At 39.2% G+C, this 26,670-nt stretch overlaps 1 protein-coding gene across 1 annotated transcript in view; it reads left to right on the forward strand.

The window, feature by feature from the left end:
* Positions 1-26,670, forward strand: part of vcana (versican a) — a 197,942-nt gene that overhangs the window by 58,096 nt on the left and 113,176 nt on the right. Inside the window, exon 8 of the mRNA XM_043702808.1 lies at positions 4,463-7,417. Coding sequence (XP_043558743.1) covers positions 4,463-7,417 — 2,955 coding nt within the window. The remainder of the gene's footprint in view (positions 1-4,462; positions 7,418-26,670) is intronic.

Consider the following 26,670-nt stretch of genomic DNA (forward strand, 5'->3'; position numbering starts at 1 on the left):
CCAACCCTTGGACTCAGCACCGCCTTCTTCACCTGCAATCTTCTTCCCGACCTCTCTGCCCCCACCCCCTCTCCGGCCTATCACCCTCACCTTAACCTTCTTCCACCTATCGCATTTCCAACGCCCCTCCCCCAAGTCCCTCCTCCCTACCTTTTATCTTAGCCTGCTTGGCACACCCTCCTCATTCCTGAAGAAGGGTTATGCCCGAAACGTTTGATGCTGCCTGACCTGCTGCGCTTTTCCAGCAACACATTTTTCAGCTCTGATCTCCAGCATCTGCAGTCCTCACTTTCTCCTAGTTGTAAGCCTGTAAGGACGTTGTACAACTACATAGAAACATTTACATTCTAACACAATGATATTCCATGTTTAGAAAATAGATCAAAGGCTTATGTTTTGTGGAGTTTTATTTTTCTGCTGGGGTAAGATTCATTTAGGTATGAGAAAGGTGCACCTGACTATTTGAAGCAAATTGTATAAGCATGAAGTAGACCTTAAGACAAACATAGACATCAGAATATAAAGAGCATATTTCTAAGATGGTTTCTTGCCTGTGAGGACTGGTATTCACACTGAATAAGAAAGCCAGACTACATACCCACACAGTTTTTTGGTGTGTTCTCTATGAGGTTACAGCTCTTTGCCAGAAGTTGTTAATTGCAGAGTAGGAAATAATGTGTAACTTTAAGCATATGAAGTTTCCATAAGGCTGCACTAGACATTTTTTACAAGGCTTTCAGTGCATCATAATAGTCGGTACTTGAATTTTGTGTACTCTGCTCTGTTTAAAATTTAAAATTTAGAAATGATTCAAAAGCACAATAAATATAAATGTATTATTCCAAATTTTTGGTTAGAAGAGGCATTTGAAATTAAATAAAACTAAGATGAAATATTTACACCCATTGTGGTGTTCTTAAGCGTAATTGGAGATGATCAACTAAAATGAGCAGACAAGCATATTTGGCATAAAGGTAAGGTATACTGGCTTAGTTGTAATTTTTCCAATTGCACATTACTGCTGAATTAGCCAGTTGGCATCACTGATCTTAACGAGATGGGGAAAAAATTTAAATGCAGCATGTGCTTGAAATTGGAAAACCTATCTTTTTCTGTATGCTGTCACATCAATAATTTAACTCATAGCATCATATATAGTTGTGGCAATCCTGCTCAGACTGTGAGTTCCTGAATTGCACACTTGGTACAAAAACATGCCTCCTCCTGTAGCTAGGGGTTATCCATACATTAGGATTAAGTCATTAGGAAGAAGGTCAACAGTAACTGCATGATATAGACAGGATGCAGAGCTGGGCTGAGAAATGGCAGGTGGAGTTCAACCTGGATAAATGCGAAGTGATGCATTTTGGAAGGTCGAACTCGAATGCTGAATATAGGATTAAAGACAGGATTCTTGGCAGAGGGATCTTTGAACACGAGGAATCTGGGTGTGCAAGTACATAGATCCCTCAAAGTTGTCACCCAAGTGGATAGGTTTGTTAAGAAAGCATATGGTATTTTGGCTTTCATTAACGGGGAATCGAGTTTAAGAGCTGCGAGGTTTTACTGCAACTTTACAAGTCCCTGGTGAGACCACACTTGGAATATTGTGTCCAGTTCTGGTCGCCCTACTATAGGAAAGATACAGAGGCTATGGAGAGGGTGCAAAGAAGGTTTACCAGGATGCTGCCTGGACTGGAGGGCTTGCCTCATGAAGAAATATTGAATAAGCTCAGACTTTTCTCTCTGGAGAGAAGGAGGAAGAGAGGAGACCTAATCGAGGTGTACAAAATAATGAGTGGAATAGGTAGAGTCAATAGCCAAAGACTTTTCCCCAGGGGAGGATTGACTGGTACGACGAGTCATAGTTTGAAGATAATAGGAGGAAGGTTCTTTGTGCAGAGAGTTGTGAATGCATGGAATGCGTTGCCAGCTGTGGTGGTGGAAGCAGAGTCATTGGGGGCATTTAAGTGACTGCTGGACATGCACATGGATAGCAGTGAGTTGAGGGGTGCGTAGGTTAAGTTACCTATATTTTACATTAGGGTTAAACCTTGGCACAACATTGTGGACCAAAGGGTCTGTTCTGTGTTGTACTTTTCTATGTTCTATGATCTAACTGTCACAATTTATCATCTACTCATAATGTCATAAAAAGTGTAGTGCTGGGAAATGTACAAAGTTATTTTGAATGATTCTGAAAATGTTTGTGATGAATAATTAATTTTGACTTATGCCTGATCATGAATTGCTGTTCTGTGCCAAAAGCAGCTTTGTCTGATTCAATTACGATTTTTAGTCATTTTGGAGCCAGTCTAGAATGTCAGGAAATGGCAGGGTTTAAGTATGAAAGCAAAAAAGCCAATTCTTGGTTTTATGTGCATTTTAAGAACTTCGAAAAATGAAAGTTAATCATTATCATTAAAGAAAAGTTCTCATGTAATTCATCTCTGTTTTTATACGAAACACATTCATGCAAAATTTACTTCAATGTGTTGTCAAAGCTGTTGAACTATCACTGCAATGCTGTAAAGATTTACAATTATCCAACCAAAAATTACATTCTGAAGTGCATTTCAAAATAACCCCAGCTTTCGAATCTCCGTACTAATGGAAAAGAATCACTTAAGCATGTGTTTCTATCACCTTGTTACTGGCTGACAGTCAACCTTTTGGGGTGACTAGGACCTGACGTCTAAAATGGGCTTCACGCTTCCTGGTTGCCAAACAACTGTAAACATTAACAAATGGATCATCAATGTACATTCACAAAAGGCAGTGCTCCAGAATGGACTCCTTTGCTAGCATTCAGATCCTAAGTGAAGGTTATCAATTTGGTAAGGAGAAAATTAATATTTAACATAAAATTCATACTGAAAATATCTTGGGTGGTGAATTTATCCTGACGATTGCTGATGTCTTGGGAAAACTTTGGAGAAACCCTATTTATATTTTTGTGTTTACTAGGAATCACTAGGATTGTTTGGTTTTGCATGCTTAACATGCTGACCTGATGGATTTGGCTTTGATCCCTGCTGACTATAAAGTGAATGACTGGGTGAAAAAAAAGCAGAAGCCATAACCCATAACTGTACAATGGTTACACTGCCTGTTCTTTTATCCCATGTGATGGATGGTTGTTAGAAAGGTGATTTTCTTCTGACAGGTACCACATCTACCAAGAGCCGACCATAGGTGCATTTTAATAGGCCGCATTTATTAGAATGTTCAACGCTGAGTTAGCAACATTTAACAGTGCCTGAATTTTCATATGATGCCAGTAATTGAAATGTGATTATCCTATTTTTATTAATTAATTCAGAGAATGTAGACAATGTAGGCAAAGTCAGCATTTGTGGCACATCCTTATACTACTCACTGGCTTTTTAGGTCATTTCACTGGCCAGTCAGCGTCAATAACATTTATGGGTTTGGAATCACCAGATAAAGATGAATAAAAACAACAGATTTATATTCTCCTAGAACATAGAACGTTACAGCGCTGTACAGGCCCTTCAGTCCTTGATTTTAGGCTGACCTGTGAAACCAATCCGAAGCCCATCTAACCTACACTGTTCCATTATCATTCATGGGAATGGTTCAGCTCAGTTGGCTGGATTGTTGGTTTACGGAGCAGTGTGATGCCAACAGTGTGGTTTGAATTCCCATCACTGGTTTGAGGTTATCATGAAGGACTCTCCTTCTCAACCTCTTCTTGCACCTGAAGTCTGGTGGCCCTCAGGTTAAATCATCACCAGTCACTTCTCTCTAATAAGAGAGCAGCTCCTGTGGTCTGATAAAACTGTAGCGACACACACATTATCATCCATATGTTTATCCAATGACCATTTAAATGCCCTTAAAGTTGGCGAGTCTACTACTGTTGCAGGCAGAGCATTCCATGCTCTTACTACTTTCTGAGTAAAGAACCTACCTCTGACATCTATCCTATATCCATCACCCCTCAATTTAAAGCTATGTCCCCTTATACTAGCCATCACTATCTGCGGTATTTTGCAGGTTTGTGTTATTAATTGCATTTAAATTCCCCATGGTGGAATTTTGACTCATGTTTCTGGATCATCAATCTAAGCCTCCAGAAAACTAAAATGATCTCAAAGCTACTATACCCCTCAAGTACTGACACCGCCTGAATATGTGGAGAGGGGGAGGACTCCCAATTCTATGGGGTCTTGGGAGCCCATGTCACTCATAGTACATCTTGGGTTCCTGCAAGCTTCATTCAGACAAGCATTGCAGCCTCAAAGTTGTATGGATCCTCTGCTAAAGTTTTCATAGCATCTTTCCAAAGAACCTCAGCAATGTCTGCATTACTTTTGTCGAATTAAATGGAAAATTATATGAATTTTGAAACTTTTCATGTAAGTCCCGTGTAATGTGGAAAATAACCCCACAGTGGTATTCTGACAAAATTTCAACATTTATTTTTATGTGTTCATAGGTCAGCCTTTAAGGAAAACACCACCACAAATTGCTTCTGGCCCAAAGAAAGTGCATCAAGCTGCAACTGATTTGATTGTTGAGAAAGTAGAACTATCTCCAACATTAGTTATTGAAGATTATAATCAGAGCATGAGCCTTGATTCGAAGCCTTTTCAAGAAGGGCAGATAAGTACTCATTTAACCCCTAAATCTACATCAAAAGAAGAATTGACAACTGGAATTCATGTAGTCAAAATTGATATTGAGAAACTTGGGGAAAAAGTAACCACACAAAGCCACAGCATGTTTCCAAGAATTAAAGAAAGGCCGAGTGATGAAGTTGCTGTAAAAACAACAATGGAACAAAGTCCGAGCACTGAAATTTCCAAAGCTGTATACAGTGCAAAACTTCCAGATGGCAAAAATGTTACTGGGCATCCTGAAGACATTAGCCAGGAGTTAGTCAAAGAGACAGCAACTTTAGCTGCCTCATTTCAACCATCAGTCAAAGAAGAATTTCAAATTACAAGTGCTCCTGCCCACAAGGAAGTAAAAGCTCAGCCTAGCATACAAACCACATTGTTTACTGAAATGGATATTGTAGCAGAGGACGACAATAAGCTGAAACTACCTGTGACTGCCAGTACTGAGAAAATAGAAATTTCAGATAAAGACACCCAGGCTGCTAGACAACAAGAGGTTAAGGAACCCACCAGTGGCACAACAATGCCAAGATCACCAGACACTATGAAAACTACAATAGAGAGTGCAAGTGAGAGTGTTAAGCTGGTGGAAGGAGATGACCATGAAACAATTTCAACATTTGGAACTTCAACCACAGGTAAATTGCAGCCAACTGAAAAAGTTCACATCTCTGATATTTCAGTTACTTTTTCAGAGGATGAGAGGGAAAAACTGGAACCCAAAAAGGTAGCTGAGAAGGTAACAGTAAGTGTTACTGCTGCAGGGATTGACGTTAGTGAACCAGCTTCAACACGGCAGGATGGAATGAAGATTGAAGAGTATGTGAAAAAAGAAGATAAGGGTGATGAGAAATTCATTACATCATCAATAACGCCAGTTCCAGTGGTTTATGAAACTGAGTCTGCAGAACATGGTACTCAGAAAGAGATGGCCACGAAGGTAACAGATAATGTTAGCTTCGCGCCAAAGAAAGAGCAGGATGGCAAGAAAGAGGTGAGTACCTCTATAAGAGACATGGACATCATTACAATCCAATCCATAACAACTAAAGATGGAAAAATCAAACATGTTGAAGAAGTTACACTGCCAACAATTGTGTTAAGAATTAGCCCACCAACAGCTGAACCTGCAGCTGGTACTGTTGTAACTCTGAATGTAGATAGAGAAGTAGAAAGTAGCACAAAAGATACTGATCACATAGTTTCTGTAAGTCATCAAATAGATGCAGACAAGGAAAAAGAACCAGAACAGGCCACACAACAGTTGGGAAAAGAGATGAGTGTAGAACACCCTGTTACAAGCTCTAGAGTAGAACCAGATATTTCTACTGTTGAACGTGATAGAGAAGTGGATATGACAACTCAGCTGTCACAGGATAAATCCACATCTTCTGATGCACCAGAGCCCATCACCGCTGATCTGAGTTCCCAAACAAAACCTATTGATGAAAGTCAAAAAATCCACTTTTCTGTTTTTGAACACAAAATAACATTTGAGACACCATTTCCAGAAATTGGGGAGAAAAATGACACACATGACATTGTTGCAACCATTCAAACATCAGAAGCAAAAAGAGAAGACCATATTTCCACAGTGATAACTCCTCAGGAAACAGCAAAAACTAGATTGGTATCTGTAGACAAAACTCATCCAGTTGAAACAATATCTACTGATTATGAGAGAATAAAAGTCGTGCCAGTTGCTACAAAGTCATTGACTGAAAGTTTCACAGTTGCAAGCTCCCAAGAAAAACTAAAAGTTAGTACTGTTGAAACGATTTCATTTGAACATGTGAGCAAGGAAGATCATACATTGAGTCCGGGCACTGAATTACATCCAGTCACTCCATCAACGTCCACATTTTCTGCTAAGGTTGAGGATGAGTCAGGGAAAGCAATATCCTATCACCCTATCTCAACACAGAAGGCCACTTTAATCCCTGAGATTGAAACCAACATTTCTATGAAGTTTCCCACTTCAGATGATACTGAGAGGACCCATGAGAAAGTAAGCTCTGTAATAGTTACTGAAATGTCACCAGTTACCAAAACACCTACATTGGAACAAGAAATTTCCACTTCCCAGAATGAATCTGTTCCTGTTACCCCATCCATAGCAGTAAAAAGGAAAGAGGATTCACACACCATGGAAGAGTCAACAGCTATCCAAAAGGAATATCCCACAAGCTATCAAACAGCAGGGCCTACTGATATCAAAACGGCAACCACTGCTGTTACCACTGCAGCGCGGATAAACATAACCTCAACAGTGCCTGAAATGGTATCAACAGTCACGGCTCCTCTTGTTGAAGTTAGACCTGGTACAGGTACTTCTAAGACTGATCATGAAATAAAAACTTCAGCGAAACCTAAGCGTGTGGAAATGAGTGCAACTCCAATTATTATTGAAAATGAGCCTGGTGAGACGACAGCTGAAGAGGTTGTCATTATTGATGAATCAGGTACACAGCCTCCTGATATCTTGGAGGTTGATATGACTGGTACAGCCTCACAACCTGACATCGATCATGAATATTTCACAATGCCGTCATCCAGAACTAGACTGGTTTCAGCAACTTCTAAACCTTCTGTTGCACAGAAAGTAGCTACTCAAAGGGCTGTGGAAAGTTCAACATTTCCCACTGTTTCATCATCAACCACAGCTTTTCCAAGTTCAGTAGATACTGAGGAGAAGCATCAGCAGCTTCTGACAGTTGAAGAAAAGTTAATTGCTAATATGACTGCGCAGAAGAAAATACCAACTGATCAAGGCAAGTTATTTTTATTTGTTTCTTAATAATAAAACTTTATATATTTCCTGTAGTTGAGGTAATTTGTTGTACATATTATGGATCAGTTGTTTAAATTTTATTAGGGATTTATGGCTTAGTGATATTTTTTCAATTTCAACCTGTAATCCCATTTGAAGTACAGTGGTGGTTGATCCTATTTAAAATACTGAGAATTCAAAGAGTGCTGAAAGCTCATTTTATCACAGCTGCTGTACAGGTTTTGATAGTATGCCATTACATTGTTTTTGCGCTCTACCATGTGAGCATTATGACTTGTGCCTTGTTTTGTTAATGAAAATTTATGAAGACAATTGTTGAAGTGGGTATAATGGTTAAACTGCAGAAAGTTAGTTAAAAATTCATTTGAGGGATGTGGACATCACTGGCTGGCCAACATGTATTGCCTGTCCCTGGTTCCCCTTGAGAAGGTGTTAGTGAGCTGCCTTCTTGAACGACTGCATTCTACCAGTGAGTGACTTGTCAGCAGATTGATGGAAGTCATTGCTTTGGTTTCACTGGAGTTATCCTTTTCATTCATGTGGATTTCAAAACTTCTGTAAAAAGTGCAAATACTGAAACAGGTGTTCTCCATTTATTAGCAATATTGGGCCTTGTGAAAGGATGATGTTAAAGTCACACTATAAGTCACGACTTAACTCAGTATTAGCAAGCTTTGAGAAGACTTGTAGCTCAGGTTGAGGTTCTGGATGTAGGTTTGCTCGCTGAGCTGGAAGGTTCATTTCCAGATGTTTCGTCACCCTACTAGGTAGCATCCTCAGTGGGCCTCAGGCGAAGCACTGTGGATAAGTCCTGCTTTCTATTTATTGATGTTTGGGTTTCTTTCGGTTGGTGATGCCATTTCCTGTGGTGATGTCATTTCCGGTGGTGAAGTCACTTCCTATTCTTTCTCTCGGGGTTGGTAGATGGGGTCTAACTCGATGTGTTTGTTGATAGAGTTCCGGTTAGAATGCCATGCTTCTAGGAATTCTCATGCATGTCTCTGTTTGGCTTGTCCTAGGATGGATGTGTTGTCCAAGTCGAAGTGGTATCCTTCCTCACCTGTATATAAGGATACTAGTAAGAGAGGGTCATGTCTTTTTGTGGCTAGTTGGTGTTCATGTATCCTGGTCAGGCAGCAGCCGAGGAGGAGGACAATTGACCTTGCGGGAAAGAGCACTTCATCATCTGCCTGTTTGTCCAATGTAGTGTTTGTTACAGTCCTTGCACAGTGTTTTGTAAATGACATTAGTTTTGCTTGTTGCCTGTGTAAGGTCTTTCAAGTTTATTACCTGCTGTTTTAGTGTGTTGGTGGATTTGTGGGCTACCATGATGCCAAGGGGTCTGAGTAGTCTGGCGGTCATTTCCGAGATGTCTTTGATGTAGAGGAGAGTGGCTAGGGCTTCTGGACATGGTTTGTCTGCTTGTTTGGGTTTGTTGCTGAGAAATCGGCAGACTGTGTTCATTGGGTACCCGTTCTTTTTGAATGCATCATATAGGTGATTTTCCTCTGCTCTGTGTAGTTCCTCTGTGCTGCTGTGTGTGTTGGCTCATTGAAATAATGTTCTGATGCAGGTTCGTTTGTGGATGTTGGGATGATTGCTTCTGTCGTTCAATGTTTGGTTGGTATGTGTTGTTTTCCTGTAGACATTGGTTTGAAGTTCCCATTGGCTGTTCACTCTACTGTGACATCTAGGAATGGCAGTTTGTTGTTGCTTTCCTCCTCTTTAGTGAAGTTTATGCCAGTAAGAGTATTATTGATGGTCTTGAAGGTTTTCTCTAATTTGTTTTGTTTAATGATGACAAAGGTGTCATCCACGTAGCGGACCCAAAGTTTGGGTTGGATGGTTGACAGAGCTATTTGTTCAAGTCTCTACATTACTGCCTCTGCTAAGGACCCTGATATTGGAGATCCCAAGGGTGTTCCGTTGGTTTGTCTGTAGGTTTTGTTGTTGAAGGTGAAGTGTGTAGTAAGGCATAGGTCCACTAACTTGATGATACAGTCCTTGTTGATGAAGTTAGTGGTGTTTGCTTTATGTGTCTTTGGGTCTTCTAATAGTGTAGTCAGTGTTTCATTGGCCATGTTAATGTTGATTGATGTAAACAGGGCTGTTACATCAAAGGAAACCATTATTTCATCCTCTTCTATCTTCATGTCTTTGATGGTCTTCAGGAAATTTTGGGTGGAGTGGATGGAGTGGTGTGAATCTTCTACTAAATGTTTTAGTCTTTGGTGTAGCTCCTTGGCCAATCTGTAATTTGGTGTTCCAGGTAGTGAGACTATGGGTCTGAGGGGAGGCTCCTGGTTTGTGAATTTTGGGTAATCCATAGAAGCGTAGTGTGTTGGCGCCATCTGGTTTCATTTTTTGTAAGTCGGTCTTATTTATGTCTCCAGATTTCTGAATTGTTTTGAGTGGGGCTGTGATTCGGTTCTCTAATTGTGAGGTTGGGTCTATTGCCACTTGTTAGTAAGTGTTGCTATCTGTAATTAGTGCCTTCGTTTTTTCAATGTAGTCTTTTCGATTTGTCTGCAGGTAGGATAGCAATGTTTTTATCTTTTTTTAAGTCTTTCCAGTGCTTTCCTTTCTTGTGTACTGAGTGTGTTTCCTTCCTTTTTTCCGCTTAATGTTGGTGCAACTACCTATCTGATGGTTTGCTGGGTTTCTTCTGTTAGTTAGTTGTCTTTTAGTGTTGTTTCTAACGCTGCTAAGAAATCTTTCTTGTCCACATCCTGGCAGTTGTAATTTAATCCTCTTACTAAGACAGCTAATGTCATTTACAAAATACCGTGCAAGGACTGTAACAAACTACATTGGACAAACAGGCAGAAATCTAGCCACCAGGATACATGAACACCAAGTAGTCACAAAAAGACATGACCCTCTTTCACTAGTATCCTTACATAAGGATGAGGAAGGACACCACTTTGAGTGGGACAACACATCCATCCTAGGACAAGCCAAGCAAAGACATGTATGACATGTAGAAGCATGGCATTCCAACCAGAAATCTACCAACAAACACATCAAGTTAGACCCCATCTACCACCCACTAAGAAAAAGAACAGGAAGTGACTTCACAACAGGAAATGACATCACCAACCCAAAGAAACCAAACATAAATAAATAGAAAGCAGGACTAATCCACAGTGCTTCGCCTGAGCCCACTGAGGATGTTACCTTGTAGGGTGATGAAACGTCTGAAAATGAACCTTCCAGCTCGGCGAGCATACCTACATCCAGAGTATTAGCAGATTTGCCTCTTTGTGTGGTAGATGATGAATTCCAGATTCACAAATAGGCTGGGGTACGAAGTTGTCATTATCACTTTAGTGAAGGGTAGAACTAACATTAACAGTACATCATAATCAAAAACATAGAGGGAATAGTTTCCTGGAACTTTTTCCAAGGCAACACCACAATCCATCAGAGTTGACTTGCAACCGTTCAGCATCCTTATCTCATGCGTTATAAATTGCTACTCCTTTGAAGTTGATATTCTTTCAAATGACCTGATGAGTGACAGATGAAACGATTTGACAGTGTGTACTTTTTCATTGATATTCAAATTCTGTACTGCCAAGTGACCAAATATTTCATTATTACAGAAAAATACAAAACTAAAGCTTTGTCCAGAGTTTCAGATGGTGTAGAAGATACATGGCATGTTGAAGAAAAGCAGGGAATTCAGTCCATCACCAATCATAGCTGAGAATAAGCATATTCCTACAGTAGAGAAAACTTCTTAAACAGAGGACCCATCATTCGAGGTTAATTAAATAAGTTAAGCATAAGAACTAAGAACAGGAGACGGCAATTCGGCCCCTCGAACCTGCTCCACCATTAAATACAATCATGGCTGATCTCATCTTGGCCTCAACTCCACTTTGATGTCTGCTGTCCACAACCTTTCAACCTGATTACTAATTAAAAATCTGTCTCTATCCTTCTTAAATTTACTCAGTGTCCCAATATCGACTGCACTTTGGAGTTGTGAATTGCACAGATTCACAATCTTTTCAGGGATGCACTTTCTCTTCATCTCTGTTTTAAATCTGTTTTTCCTCATCCTAAAACTATGACCACTCATTCTAGATTGCCGCACATGAGGAAATATCTTCTTTACATCTATGTTGTCAATCCCTTTAGTGTTTTGTATACCTCAATTAGATCTCTTCTCACTGTTCTAACTGTAGAAAATATAGGCTTAAACTGCTCTTTATAAGACAAACCCTTTGTTTCTGGAATCAATCTAGTAAATCTGAATTACCTCCAATGCTACTATGTCCTCAGGTAGGGGGCACTCAAACTGTACACAATACTCCAGATGCAGTCTCACCAATGCCTTGTACATTTGAACAACACCTCCCTATTTTATATGTTATTTATTTAGTAGGAAATTATAAAATTCCGTTAACATTTCTTTTATCTACTGGACCTACATTCTAGTTTTCTGCAATTTATGCATGTGGACATCCAGATTTCTGTGCACCAAACACTCTAAAATTTCTCTCCAGTTAGATAGTAAGTTGCCTTTCTATTCTTCCGACCAAAATGGATAATCTCACACTTAATCACGTTAAACTTCATTGGCCAAAGTTTGGGCCATTTACCTAACCTATCCATGTGAAAATATTTATTTCAACTTATTTTCCTTCCTATTTTAGTGTCATTTGCAAATTTGCCTATTACACCTTCTATCCCTCCACCCAAATCATTAATATAGATAGAAAATTGTTGGGGCTTGAGGACCAAACCCTGCGGCAGCCCACTGGCTACACCTTACCAACTATAAAAAGGCCCATTTATCCTGACTCTCTGCTTTCTTCTGGTTGGCCAATCTTCTGTCCAAGCTAACAAATTACCCCAAATACCATGTGATCTTACCTTATGTACATTTATTGTGGCACCATATCAAATGTCTTCTGGAAGTCCAGATAAACTGCTTCTGCAGGATCCCCATTATGCTTGTTACATCTTCCAAGAACTTGACCAAATTAATCAAACATGACTTATCCTTCATAAGACCATGCTGACTGTGATGAATTGCTTTTGACTTTTGACTTTTGACTTTCCATGGGCGGCACGGTGGCACAGTGGTTAGCACTGCTGCCTCACAGTGCCAGAGACCCGGGTTCAATTCCCGCCTCAGGCGACTGACTGTGTGGAGTTTGCACGTTCTCCCCGTGTCTGCGTGGGTTTCCTCCGGGTGCTCCGGTTTCCTCCCACAGTCCAACGATGTGCAGGTTAGGTGAATTGGCCATGCTAAATTGCCCATAGTGTTAGGTGAAGGGTTAAATGCAGGGGAATGGGTCTGGGTGGGTTGCGCTTCGGCGGGGCGGTGTGGACTTGTTGGGCCGAAGGGCCTGTTTCCACATTGTAAGTAATCTAATCTAATCTAAAATGTCCTGTTATCACATCCTTAATAATGGATTCTACTATTTCCTTCTGACAGATGTTAAACTAACCAGTTTACAATTTTTGATAAATTATATCAGCATTTTACCAATCTACTGGAATGTTCCTCACATTCAGATAATTTTGGAAGATTCAGTGTTAAGGAAGAAGCAAATAATTACAAAGATGAGTGGCAGGTCAGATGATTGAATAGAGTATAAAAGATGGTAGAGAATGACAAAAAGATTAAGTTGGAGAAAAATCCTGAAAGTTTGAAGAAAAGCTGGCTAGAAGTGTAAAAACAGACAATAAGTGTTTCTTCTTGTACGTTAAAAGGAAGATAGTGAGGAAAGTGAATGTTGGTTCTCTATAGAATAAGAATGGGGAATTAATTGTAGATAATAAGGAAGTGGGGGATAAAGAAGTCCAGTGGTTTGATTCTGCCTCTGCAATTGAAGAAATAGTTAGCATTTGAGGATTAACTGTTAATCAAGAAATGGAAAGATGAAAGGAACAAGCTGAAAAGCCAATCACTGGAAAAGTAGTGCTGAGCAAACTGATGGCACAGCGGACTGGCAGATCCTTGGTTCCTGGTGGACTTATCATAGGTTCTTAAAAGATGGCCAATACATGCTTAGGCTATAATTTACCAAAATTCATTAGGTTTGGAAATTTTCAGGAGAATGAAAACTAGCACAGGGAACTATTCTATTCAAGAAGCGAAGGAGGCAGGAAACAGGAAACCATTAGTTAGCTTGACACCTGTTGTGGTAGAAGGGTGTTAGATTGATCATGAAGGCAATTAAGACTTGGCCCATAGAAAGGAATCACAGTAATCAGGAAAAGTCAGTGAGGTTTTGTGAAAGGGCAATTATGTTAAACCAATTTTTTAAAGTTGTTTGATTGATCTACAACACATGTAGATAAAAGGAGTCTAAAAATGTTTTGTACTTAGATTTCCAGAAGACATTTGACAACGTACCACATCAAGGGTTATTGTGGAAAGTAGGAGCTCATGGCATAGGGGTAACATATTAGCGTGGACAGAAAATTGATTGCTGGCAAAACAGAGTGTGTGCATTATTGGTCATAGTCAGGAAGTAATGCATGGAGTACTGTAAGGGTGTATGCTGGGGTCTTAGCTTTTCCTAATTTAAATCAATGACTTAGCTGAGAAGAGCCATGGCTTGGTAGCTACATTTGCAGATGACATAAAGACTGTTAGGAAGGTATGTTTTGAATTGTACAAAACTAGGATGCTGACAGATACAAGTAGGTTGGGTGAGCAGCCAATAATCTGGCAGATGAAGTACAGTTTGGGAAAATGTGAAGTTGTTCACTTTGGCAGAAAGAATCATAAAATAATTTATAACTTAAATGAAGAATGATCGCAGAATTTCAAGATGCAGAGTGATATAATTGTTTTGGTACATCAGGTCACAAAAGTTAGAATGCTGATAAAAGGAATTAAGAAAGCTACTGGAATGCTATTCTTTAGATGAAGCAAAATTGAACATAAAAGGAAGGATATTAAGCTTCACTTATACAGGGTGTTGGTAACACCACATCTTGAATGCTGTGTGCAGTTTCTCCTTACATTTTGGCTTCCTTACAGAAGTACCAATTAATCTGTGGCTGTGTGTTACTTATTTTACTTGACCATTATTCTAACAATTCAGCTTTCAGAAATCTGTATTACTGTATGAAATACAAAATGGCTTGTTGCTAAATCAGTACTAGTATAAATATTGCTTGAACTTATAATTTGCCTTCATCAAGGACTTAGAAAAGAACGTTGAGTGGTTTTAATTTACAATAATTAAATATATGAAACAGCTTCAAGTTTCAACTAATGATATCAAGGCTTCTGTTGAATTCATAACCACACCATCATTGGTTTATACTCTGTATGAGATCTGTAATTTACTTCTTTAATCCACCAAGCACAATCAGCTGGTGCAGCCCACATCATGGACATTAAGTGTTTTTGTTCTTGCTGCTGTTTACCTATTATTTACTATCTATGTGACTTAACTCTGTGATCTGCCTTTATTGCTCACAAGACAAAGCTTTTCACTGAGCCTCGGTATATGTGACAATAAATTCAATTCAGTTCAATTCAGGTGTTACACTGATAGTCCTCTCATCAAATCATTTATTAACAAAAGAACTAAATTCTGTTTAATATTATCATGGAATCAATTGTACTTTGGTAATTCAATATTTGAAAGTGGCCCCAAATCTTGGAATGTGACATTGAGCATGATTGGAGGAACCGCTTTCAAAACACAACCAATTTCTAGTAGTTATTACAGTTGGGGACTGAGTTGTTGTACAGAGTGCCACAAGCAGTGTGAGTTTGACTCCTGCATCAGCTGAAGTTACCATGGAGGATTCTCCTTCTTAACTTCTCCCCTCACCTGCTAATGAGAGACCAGCTCTATGGTCTGGTAAGACCATGGCAATTTTACCTTTACTTAAGATTCTAGTGAAGTTCTGATTGTGATCAAACTGTGAGGGATTTTAACAAGAATAGAATTCCAATCGGATCAAAACATGGAGTGTTAATGTTCTGAATCTGTAGTATTTGCTCATAGTTAATGTTTCATGGAAGGGGCACTATTCATATCTGAAGTGTAGCCATTCATAGGTTGCACTCATTGATATTGAATTTTAGCATTGATTTCTAACTTCAATGGGAGACCTAAAAGATTGTGTGCAAATTAATCCATTCCTTCTGCATTTACATTGTTGAATGGGATCTAGAATTAAGTTAATCCATAAAGAAGAAAGTGGATATGGCATTTTAATTTACTTCACCATGAAGCAGCAAAGCAAAGAAATCAAGTGTTTTGTTGGGATTATAATAAAATATATTCACTGAAAATGACAGTGGAAGAGCTAATAAATGGTGGAATGTTCCCACAGGAACGACCTATCTATCTATTATAAATCAAAGGATAAAGCTGTGTTAGATAGAGTCTTGACTGACAAGGGTGTTAAAGATAATGTGGGATGGACAGGAAAGTAGAGAACACAGTCTTAATCATATAAAATGACAGAGAAGGCTCGATGGACTGAGATGCTGACTCTTGCTCTGCATTTATATATTGACAAGCTATTAGAGTCATAGAGATGTACAGCACAGTAAAAGACTCTTCGATCCAACTCATCCATACCAACCAGCTATCCTAAATTAACCTAGTCCCATTTGCCAGCCCTTGGCCCATATCTCTCTATTGTTTTGTCAATCTAGAAATAGTCAACGGGTTTGGCAGAAACCATATTGAAGAAAGAATTTGCATATTCATTTTTCCCCTCCCTGGATATGTTGAAGAAGTTGGTGAGAAGGATAGTTTCATCGGATAGATCCTCAACTTCTTCATACCACCTCAGCAATTAAATACTGGGCAGGAAGTTCCTTGGACAACCTTCTCCATTTTTCAGAAATTAATGTCTTTTAGTGGTAAATCAGTGGCTACACAAGGGCTTCATCTCACCATTAGTTAAGAAATTGGCTCAGAGTCATAACACAGACAACAGGAATAATAAATACTGACACTAATTGGCAGGATATGAATAGTGATGTCCTGCCAGGATTTGTGATTGGACGTCAGCTATTTTCCGGAATTAATTTAATCCAATCTTGTTAATGAGATAGAAAGATATGCAGTAATCAGCAGTGCAACTCGGGTGTATTGATGATGGAGAGAGTAAATGTTTAAGGTGAGAGGAATCATTTAAAAAAATGTTTTATTGTCAATGGTATTGAATTTTGGAGACATGTGGGAGCTGTCAGAATCCATCACGCTCCCTGAGTTACACGCCACAGAATTTCCACATCTCTCCTGCTATTAACCTACTTAAGACTGGGAACAAACTGATGATGTGCTGGTTGGCAATGTTACTTTTGTGCCACTTTTTGTGAACAGGAACCTTTTTACCCTAACCTTGTTTCTCAAACCATGAACAGCAGAACCTTTTTGCTGAATTTGATTCAGTGCACATGATATCAAGATAAAGTTGACAAGCCCTGCCTTTGTGTATCAGGCAACTATGCCGAACTTAGTAAATTGTTGGGTAGTGCTGTCAGTGTTGTTATTGTTCTGGAACAGCTTGGATAGGGGCACCATTAGCACCGGAGCACAAATCTTCAGTATTACAGCTAGGATATTGTCTAGGCTCATAGCATTTGCTGTATCCATTGTGTTCAACTTTACCTTGAAGTCATGTGCACTGAAACAAATTCAGCGAGAAAGGCTTGCTGCTTGTGTTTTGAGAAACAATGTAAGGATAAGAAGGCACCTGGTTTTGTCCTCATCAATCCACCTGTCACTGCTGTGTCTATCCAATACAGTGTTTATGGAAGTGACCACTGCACAGTCCTTGTGGAAAAGGCATTCTATTTTCAAACTATTCAGTGTGTTGCGTGGCATCACTGATGTGCTAAATGGGATAGATTCAGATCAGATCTAGTAACTCAAACCATGAGCGGCAAACCTTTCTCAAGGTTGATACATCCCTCAGGACTCACTGATAAAGTCATAGAGTTATACGGAACAGAAACAGATCCTTCCGTCCAACTAGTCCACGCCGCTCAGGTACCTTAAACTGATGTAGTCTCATTTGCCAGCATTTTGTACATATCCCTCTAAACGCTTCCTATTCATATACCCATCCAGATGCCTTTAAAATGTTATATTTGTACCCTCCACCACTTCCTCTGGCAACTTGTTCCACACATGCACTAACCTCTGTGTGAAAAAAGTTGCCCCTCAGGTCCCTTTCAGTTTTTCCCCTCTCACTTTAAACCTATGCCCACTAGTTTTAGACTCCCCTACTCTGGGAAAAAGGCCTTGTTTACTCATTCTGTCTATGCTCCTCATAGCTTTACAAACCTCTATAAAGGCATCTCTTGGCCTCTGATGATCCAGGGAAAAAAATAATCCAGCATATAGCTCAAACCATTCAATCCTTGTAAATCTTTTTTTGAACCCTTTCAAGTTTAACAATATCTTTCCTATAGCAGGGAGATCAGAATTGAATGCAGTATTCTAAAAGTAGCCTCAGCAATATCTGGTACAGCTGCAACATGAGGTCCCAACTCCTATACTCAGTGTATTGGTCAATGAAAGCAAGCATACTAAGCTCACTACCCTGCCTACCTGCAACTCCATTTTCAAGGAACTATGCAGCAGCACCCCTCGGTCTGTTTGTTTAGCAACACTCCCTAGAGCCCTAGAATTAACTGTTTAAGTCCTGCCCTGGTTTGTCTTACCAAAATGCAACACCTCACATTTATCTAATTAAACTTCATCTGCCATTCCTCGACCCATTGGCTCATCTAATCAAGATCCCATTGTACTCAGAGATAACCATGTTCACTATCCCCTACACCATCAATTTTGGTGTCATCCACAAACTTACTAACCATACCTCCTATATTCATATCCAAATCGCTTATATAAATGATGAAAAGCACCGATTTTTGCAGCACAGAGCTGGTTACAGGCCTCCAGTCTGAAAAATGACCCTCCACCACCACCCTCCGTCTCCTACCTACAAGCCAATTTTGTATACAGTTGACTAGCTGCCCCAGATTTTATGTGATCTAACCCTTGCTAACCAGTCAACCATGAAGAACTTTGTCGAACTTCTTACAGAAGTCCATTTAGACATGTCCATTGCTCTGTCTTCATCAGTTTTCTTTGTTCCCTCTTCAAAAAAACTCAATCAAGTTAGTGAGATACAATTTCCCAAGCACAAAGCCTTGTTGACTATCCCTAATCAATCCTTACCATTTCAAATGCATGTAAATCCTGTCCCTCAGAATGGCCAACAACGTATCCACCATTGATGTCAGGCTCACCAATCTATAGTTCCCTGGCTTTTCCTTACCACCTTTCTTAAATATTAGAACCACATTAACCACCGTCCAGTCTTCTGACACCTCACTCGAGGCTGTCGACCACTTAATCAGTAGCCATGTTCATAAACCATTCGAGTGCATTCTATGCTACCCTCAGTTAATAATCCAAGTAAGTTTCAACATGTGAGTTGTATGGCGGAGCAGTTGAGTCAAGGTGGTCAACGGTAATCAGTTGGAGATTTTTCCGCTGATTTTTGACCTGATGTCATCAAACTTTGTGAGTTCTGGAGACAATGTTGAGGATTCTGGCAATTTCTCTATGACTGCCAATCACTCTACTCCCAACTTGGATAAGTCAATGGAGCAGCATATGTCCATGAATATGTCAAGACTGATGTTTGATCAGTCTGTCAGCCAGCTTTTGACTTTTGTAAAATATCTGAGGTATTGGGAAAGAGAGTTTTAAAGGATTGACTGGCCTTTGTTGGTCTTTATTTTACATTTGGTGTTGTAGGTCAATACTGGGTAGTCTTTCCAATCCTGTCAGCTGTGTAGATGGAAGCACCAAATTACAATGGAAGATTGATCGATTTGCCAACATTGATAGATTGATAGATTTCCCAAATTGATAAAATTTGATGAAATGGATTTCAATGTTGGCAAATGCAATATTATCCACTTTGGATCTGGAAAGTTAAAACAGGGTATTTTCTAACCAAAACCCTAGAAACTAGGAGCAGGAGTGAGCCATTTGGCTCTTCAAACCAGTTGTGCTATTCAATATGGGAATGCTGGATGACTAAAGAAATTGAGGGTTTGGTCAAGAAAAAGAAGGAAGCATATGTCAGGTTCAGGCGGGATAGATCGAGTGAATCCTTAGAAGAGTATAAAGAAAGTAGGAGTATACTTAAGAGGGAAATCAGGAGGGCAAAACGGGGACATGAGATAACTTTGGCAAATAGAATTAGGGAGAATCCAAAGGGGTTTTACAAATATATTAAGGACAAAAGGGTAACTAGGGAGAGAATAGGGCCCATCAAAGATCAGCAAGGCGGCCTTTGTGTGGAGCCACAGAAAATGGGGGAGATACTAAATGAATATTTTGCATTTGTATTTATTGTGGAAAAGGATATGGAAGAAGCTCGACCATTAGAAAAGTTCAAAATTGGTAAGAAAGAAATGTTCACTCAACTATCAATATTAAAGTTGACAACACACCAGGTCCAAATGAAATTCATCTGATGATATTGAAGCAAGTTAGTATGGAAATTGCAGGAACATTGCTCGTAATTTCTTCACCTCCGCTAGAGCAAGTGGCAAAGGTTTGAAGAATTGCATTAAATCCTTATTCAAGAATGTGTATGTGCATAAGTCCAGCAATTAGAGAACATTTAGAAACAATTATTCAGGACAGAGTGAGCAGGCACATGAAAAGAAAAGTCAGTTCTTCAAGAAGGGCCAGCATTGTTTTTTCAAAGCAGAAATTGTATTTGATTAACTTGCTGGTGTTTTAAAAAGGTACAAGGAAGCATTTGTGTGGTACACGTGGCTTTACAAAGGGCATTTGAGACAGTGCCGTATAAGAACCCTTTAAGAAAGACTGCATTTCATGAAATAAAAGGGACAGTAGCAGCAGGGATACAAAATTGAATGAGTGATAGGAAAGAGAGTAAGTTCATTTATGAGGACAGACTGGAGACATGGGACTGTTCCCCTTGGGGAGGGAAGAAAGCTAAGAGCTGATGTTATCACAATGTGCAAATTCATAAAAGGTCTAGATGAGGTAGATAGTGAGAAACTGTTCTGGCTTGCAAAAGATTCGAGAAGGAGAGGACACAGATTAAAAGTCTTTTGCAAACCTAGCAAATGTGACGTGAGAGAAAACATTTTCACACAACGTGTTGTTCAGATCGGGAATGCGCTAACTGGAGGTATGGTGAAGGCTGAGTTGATTGAGGCAATCAAGGGGGCACTGGATGTATATTTGAATCAAATCAAAGCATTATACGAGGGATTGGAAAAAAGGCAGAAGAATTGCATCACATCATAATGCTCGTTGGTGTACCGATGCAGACACAATGGGTAAAATGGCTTCCTTTTGCACAGTAACAACTCCCTGATTTTGTGGATGCTGGCTGGGTGACCTTATAGAGGTTTACAAAATTATGAGGGGCATGGATAGGATAAATAGACAAAGTCTTTTCCCTGGCGTCGGGGAGTCCAGAACTAGAGGGCATAGGTTTAGGGTGAGAGGGGAAAGATATAAAAGAGACCTAAGGGGCAACCTTTTCACGCAGAGGGTGGTACGTGTATGGAATGAGGTGCCAGAGGATGTGGTGGAGGCTAGTGCAATTGCAACATTTAAGAGGCATTTGGATGGGTATATGAATAGGAAGGGTTTGGAGGGATATGAGCTGGGTGCTGGCAGGTTGGACTGGATTGGTTGGGATATCTGGTCGGCATGGACGGGTTGGACCGAAAGGTCTGTTTCCATGCTGTACATCTCTATGACTCACTATGACTCTAATATGGTCATGGTTAAACCTCTATTGCAACGTCATGTTCCAGTTTTCTCTCCATTCTCCTTTATACGTTTATTATCTGTAATAAAATCCCTATCTTGGGAAAGATTCTGTTCACACTAATATTCAGCAGCAGCAGTGTGTACTAACTACAAGATGCACTGTGGAAATTCGACAAAAATCTGCACAAAGCACCTTCCAGACCCATAACCATTTCAACCTAAAAGGACAAGGGCAACAAATACACGGGAACTCTAACACCTTCAAGTTCCCTTCCAAGCTGCTCACCAGCCTTACTTGTTAATATATCACTGTTCCTTCACTGGCGCTGGATCAATATTCTGGAATTCCTTCCTTAACGATGTTGTGGATCCACCCATAGCAGGTGGACTGCAGCGGTTGAAGAAAATAGCTCACCACCACCTTGTTAAGGGCTACTAGGGATGTACAATAAATGCTGGTAAGTGAGCGATGCCCAGATCCCAGAAATGGCTATTACAAAAATTACATATTAAGTGACCAGTTCCCACAGCCTTCTGCGGTAGTGAATTCCATACGATGATCACCCTAGTGGTGAATGGTGAATAGTCAGAAACAATTGGGATCCTAAGAGATCTGATCAGTGATCGTTAAAATGTCAACAGACAATGTAAAGAATCAGAAGTACTAATGGTTAGAAGTCATGCATCAAATCTACAAAGCATTACTTCATCCACATTTGGAATACTGTGGGCAATTCTTAGGAAGGAGATATTGGCTTTGGAGGGAATGCTGTTAATCAGAATTTTACCTGGATTTTAAGGAGACATTATAGAAATGTTTTTATTGTATGGAATTTATAAAGTGAAGGAATAATTTAATCAAATGTTTCATGGTATTGAGAAGAAAGATACATGGCTAAAGAGAATTTATTTATTTAATGGAAAAGTCTAGGACTCGAGTGTATAGTCTGAAAATTAGAGGTGATTTCCAAAATTGAAATTAACAGGGTAATAGAAGTTTCAAACTCTCTTTCACAAACTTTAAATTAATGCTGTTATGTTTTTAATTTAAAGTTGAAGTTGATATGTGTTTGAAGGTTATTAAGGAATATGAGGCAAATGGTGATTTATTGAATTAGTTCACAGATTAGTTATGATCCACTGAATAACAGAACAGGCTTGAGGAACTAAAATGATGTACTCATATTCCTGTGGTCATCAGAATTCAAGCTCTTGTGAACACAATTCCATGAACTTTAAGCACATAGTATCCTAAGACCTGTGCAGTTAACACCTACTACTGCCCTCTATAGTTCACTTCATACTTAAAGCATTATTATGTTAACTAATTGTCTGTGGCTTGACTGTCATCCATTTGTTATTTTGGAGCTAGTAAAGGATGAACTACCATTTTAAAGCAATCATTTTGAATGTTGAAATTCTTAAATACTAAAGTTTTTCTTTCATCACACTCTGCACATGAATACAACATTGCAAGGATACCCAAGTGGTTATTTTGATCAATTGAGAACTTATGAAACATTTTATTATTAGAAGAAAGCTGTTGTTCCAGCCCCTGTGCTCCTGCAACCCAAGGAAACCTTCCTGTTGTATGTGCACAGAGGAATTGTTGATCAATCCTAAGTTGCTTTGCAGCAGCATTCAACACAGAGGCTGCCTTATTTATCAATAAACGGAATCATTGCAGTTTCTTTCTTGATTGATATTATTCATCTCATGCTGAAAGCATTATCTGTGCCATTGATATCGCTTCATTTGATTATTCCAACGTACTCATGATTGGTTTCCTTCTGCATCATTCATAAAGATGAGCTCATCCAAAACTCTATATCTCACAGCTTAAATTGCTGGTCTGCTTGATAAACTATGATGGCTCGTGGTCTAGTGCACCTAACACTATGAGCAATTTAGCATGGCCAATTTATTTAACCTGTGGCATGGTGGCTCAGTGGTTAGCACTACTGCTTCACAGCACCAGGGACCTAGGTTTGATTCCCTGTGTCTGTATAGGTTTCCTCCCATGATCCAAAGATGTGCAGGTCAGGTGAATTGGCCTTGCTAAATTGCTCATAGTGTTAGGTGCATTAGTCAGGGGTAAATATAGAGTGGGTTGGTGGGTTACTCTTCAGAGGATTGGTGTGAACTTGTTGGGCTGAAGGACCTGTTTCCATACTGTATGGAATCTAATCTGTCATTGGCCTTGCAGCTCACTGTGTCTATGAATTCCTCTAATTCCATTAATCACGAAGACCACTATATTTTTATATTTCTAGACTTGTATGCATCCCTGCTTTTATTGGTACCAACATTTTCAGCTACTGAGGTCCTAAACTCTGGAATTCCTGCCTTAAACTATTCCACCATCCTTCCTCTCTCTTCTTCAAGGCACCTTAAAATCTCTCTGACCAATTTTGGATCATCTGTTCAAATATTCCCTATTTATGGCTTAATGTCAAATCTTGTCTGAAAGATGTCCTTGTGCTGGAACATTGCACTATGTTAAAGGGTACATATACATCCATATTGTTACTTGGTCACAAAATTAGATGTTTGGTATGGTTTATTTCCAAATGAGCAAATAATGTCACTGAGAGTATCAAAACAAAAAAAATGTTTCAGTGGATCCGACTTTTCTAAAGTTTACTATGAGCTGCTTTATCTCCACTGGATAGTAACATAATGATAATGAACCAATAATCTTGGGAGTATGGACTATTGATCCAGAGACCTAGTTCAAATACCATGATTGAATTGTTGTCAAAGATACATTGCTTCACTAATTAGATTACCTACAGTGTGGAAACAGGCTCTTTGGCCCAACCAGTCTACACCAACCCTCCGAAGAGTAACCCACCCAGACCAGTTTCCCGCTGACTAATATTCTTCAGGGAAGGATATGTGGTCTGGGGCCCACAGGTGACTCCAAATAGATACTTGGCTGACTCTTCCTCTGAACTTTTCTAGCAAGCCAGTTGTATTATTGAAAGCAGTTCACTGTCATCTTCCCAAGGGACACTTGGGAAGGGACAATAAATGCTGCCTTTGCTATTGACACTCATGTACTTTGAATAAAGGGAAACAACTATATAGAACTGATTTTATGTCGTGTGTTTGCCAATATCAAAGAACCTGAGAATATTCAGTGTTGATCTGATAGAGCACTTGCTGCATTGTCATAGTCCTCCCATTGGTAGAAGAGCGGAAAAATGAACCAGACCATGTACAACATCAAAATAACCTGATCTGTGAATACTTTAAGATGCAGCACTGTCCCCAGCAGTAACATCAATGAAAACAAATACTAACTATTGGAGGCCAGAGCTGGTGATGCTATCTAAGATACACAGGTCGTTCTGTTATAATGCACGTATTGTTTACGCAAATTCATGAGAATGTGATTGACGAATTGGGAACAGTTTCTAAAGTGCAAACTTTTAAAACATGTGTTAGCAGTAACGCAATTACACTGCCAACACGTGAAGCACTGTTTCTAAAGCATTTGCACAAGAATACACCCATCGTGTTATAGAAGAACCACCTGAAAAATGATTTGATGTAGTCTCACATTATAACTTGAAAATAATTATGTATGTGTAAGTTACACATCAGACTTTATTTAGACTCCAGCTGGTCGGCAGTAATAATACATGTGTAAAATAAAGCTGCCAACTGGAACACAGTGGTTGTTCACATTGATATGTTAAAAAATAAATCTGCCTTTCTCTGTCATCAAAAAAAATTATTTAGGTAGTAACTTTCTTTTTCATGGGATACTTATTTGCTAAATAATTTGACAATATATACAGTAACAGAGACATGATATAGAATTTCTTTATATATGATACAGAATTTTTATTTGTATATTCTAGAATAAAACGTTAAGAAAAGGATAAGCATGTATAAACACAATTGTCTCACGTCAGAACATAATGACAACATAGCCAGGCACTGATGAATAGCTTGTAAGAGCTCCTGTTGACTTTAACGCGCACACACAATGTCTTATCAAAAGCATATTTTTAACTCTGCAAAGTTTTTGTAATGAGATTGATTCCTTTCTTTAACATACTGTTTACATTCATTTTGTTCCATTTTCTAATTTTTAAATTAAATTCTGCCAGGAGAGGCTACAACAATCTTTTCTTATTAAATTAGTCAAGATATGGCTAACAGTATCAATTTACTGAAAGAACTTAACAGACCTGTATTGTTTTCCTTTTTCCTAGCATTAACTGTGGCAGGGTAATAGGAAATTAAAATCCATTTACTCCTTGCAATGTTATTATAGTACACTGCATAAATGCATGATATTTTATATGTTTTATCTGAGATTGGGAGTGGGGCATCTACCTTTGTAACCAGTGAAAGTGTCCAAATAAATTGAGCAGCTGCAGCATGACCGAGAGCAATGGAAAATGCTGAATGCAATGAAATGACAGCATGATCAGTGTGGAGCCAATTTCCAAAGGTCTGAAATTAATTTAACAACCAGCTATTTTTTTCTGCCTGACATATTTCTCTAACATTTTAGAAGTTTCAAATAATGTACATTGTCTGTAAGTCAAACACCTATTTTCTCTTGAACTTTTATGTTACAGTATTTTTGTTTTTTGACAGTGCGCTTGTCGTAATTAAACTTATCTGCTTGTTATCCTTATCATAGATTGAGATCCCTATTGCTTATACTATTTGGGAAAGCACTGTGTTATCCATCTGATATCATTAAATATCAGGAACCTCATCAACACACTCCCTCTGGCTACCATTTCCTGCTTTTAAGACCTCTCAAAAACAAGTGAACTTTCCTCCCTCAACACTTCCTCCTGCCTTCTCAAGGTTTCTGTCAGCCTTCATCTTGGTGATCTGTGCCTTCCCTTGTTGATGGGAAGCCAGAAACTGTCAACAACATCAACTTGTATTTACATAGTCCTGTTACCGTTACAAAGCTTAGTAAAACCTCCCAAAGTATTTCACAAGAGTTCTTACTGACAAACTTGGACCCTGAACTGCATAAAGAAGATAGTCAGGCTTTTGATGGAAAGCTTCTACATAGAGGAGCAAGAAGTAGGAAAGTGGCGAGATCCATGAGAAAAATCCTAAAACTGTAACTTCTGTATCACCTGTCATCATAGAATCATACAATACAGAAGAGGCTATTTGGCCCATCAAGTCTGCACCAGCAAAAACTAAATCTAAATCTATACTGGTCCCTTTCCAGCACTTGGCCCATACCTTGAATGTATGACATTTCAAGTGTTCATACAAATACTTTTCAAAGGTTATGAGGTTTTGCACCTCAACTACCCTTCTCGATTTCAAATGCATTCCAAATTTCCACCATCCTCTGGGTGAAAAACCTTTCCTCAAAACCTCCTGCCTTTCACCCTAAAACTGTTCCCCTTTCTTCTTGACCCTTCAACTAAGGACAGCTACTTTTTATTCACCC

This window comes from Chiloscyllium plagiosum, chromosome 2 (genome assembly GCF_004010195.1).
Source record: "Chiloscyllium plagiosum isolate BGI_BamShark_2017 chromosome 2, ASM401019v2, whole genome shotgun sequence".
Lineage (NCBI taxonomy): Eukaryota > Metazoa > Chordata > Chondrichthyes > Orectolobiformes > Hemiscylliidae > Chiloscyllium > Chiloscyllium plagiosum.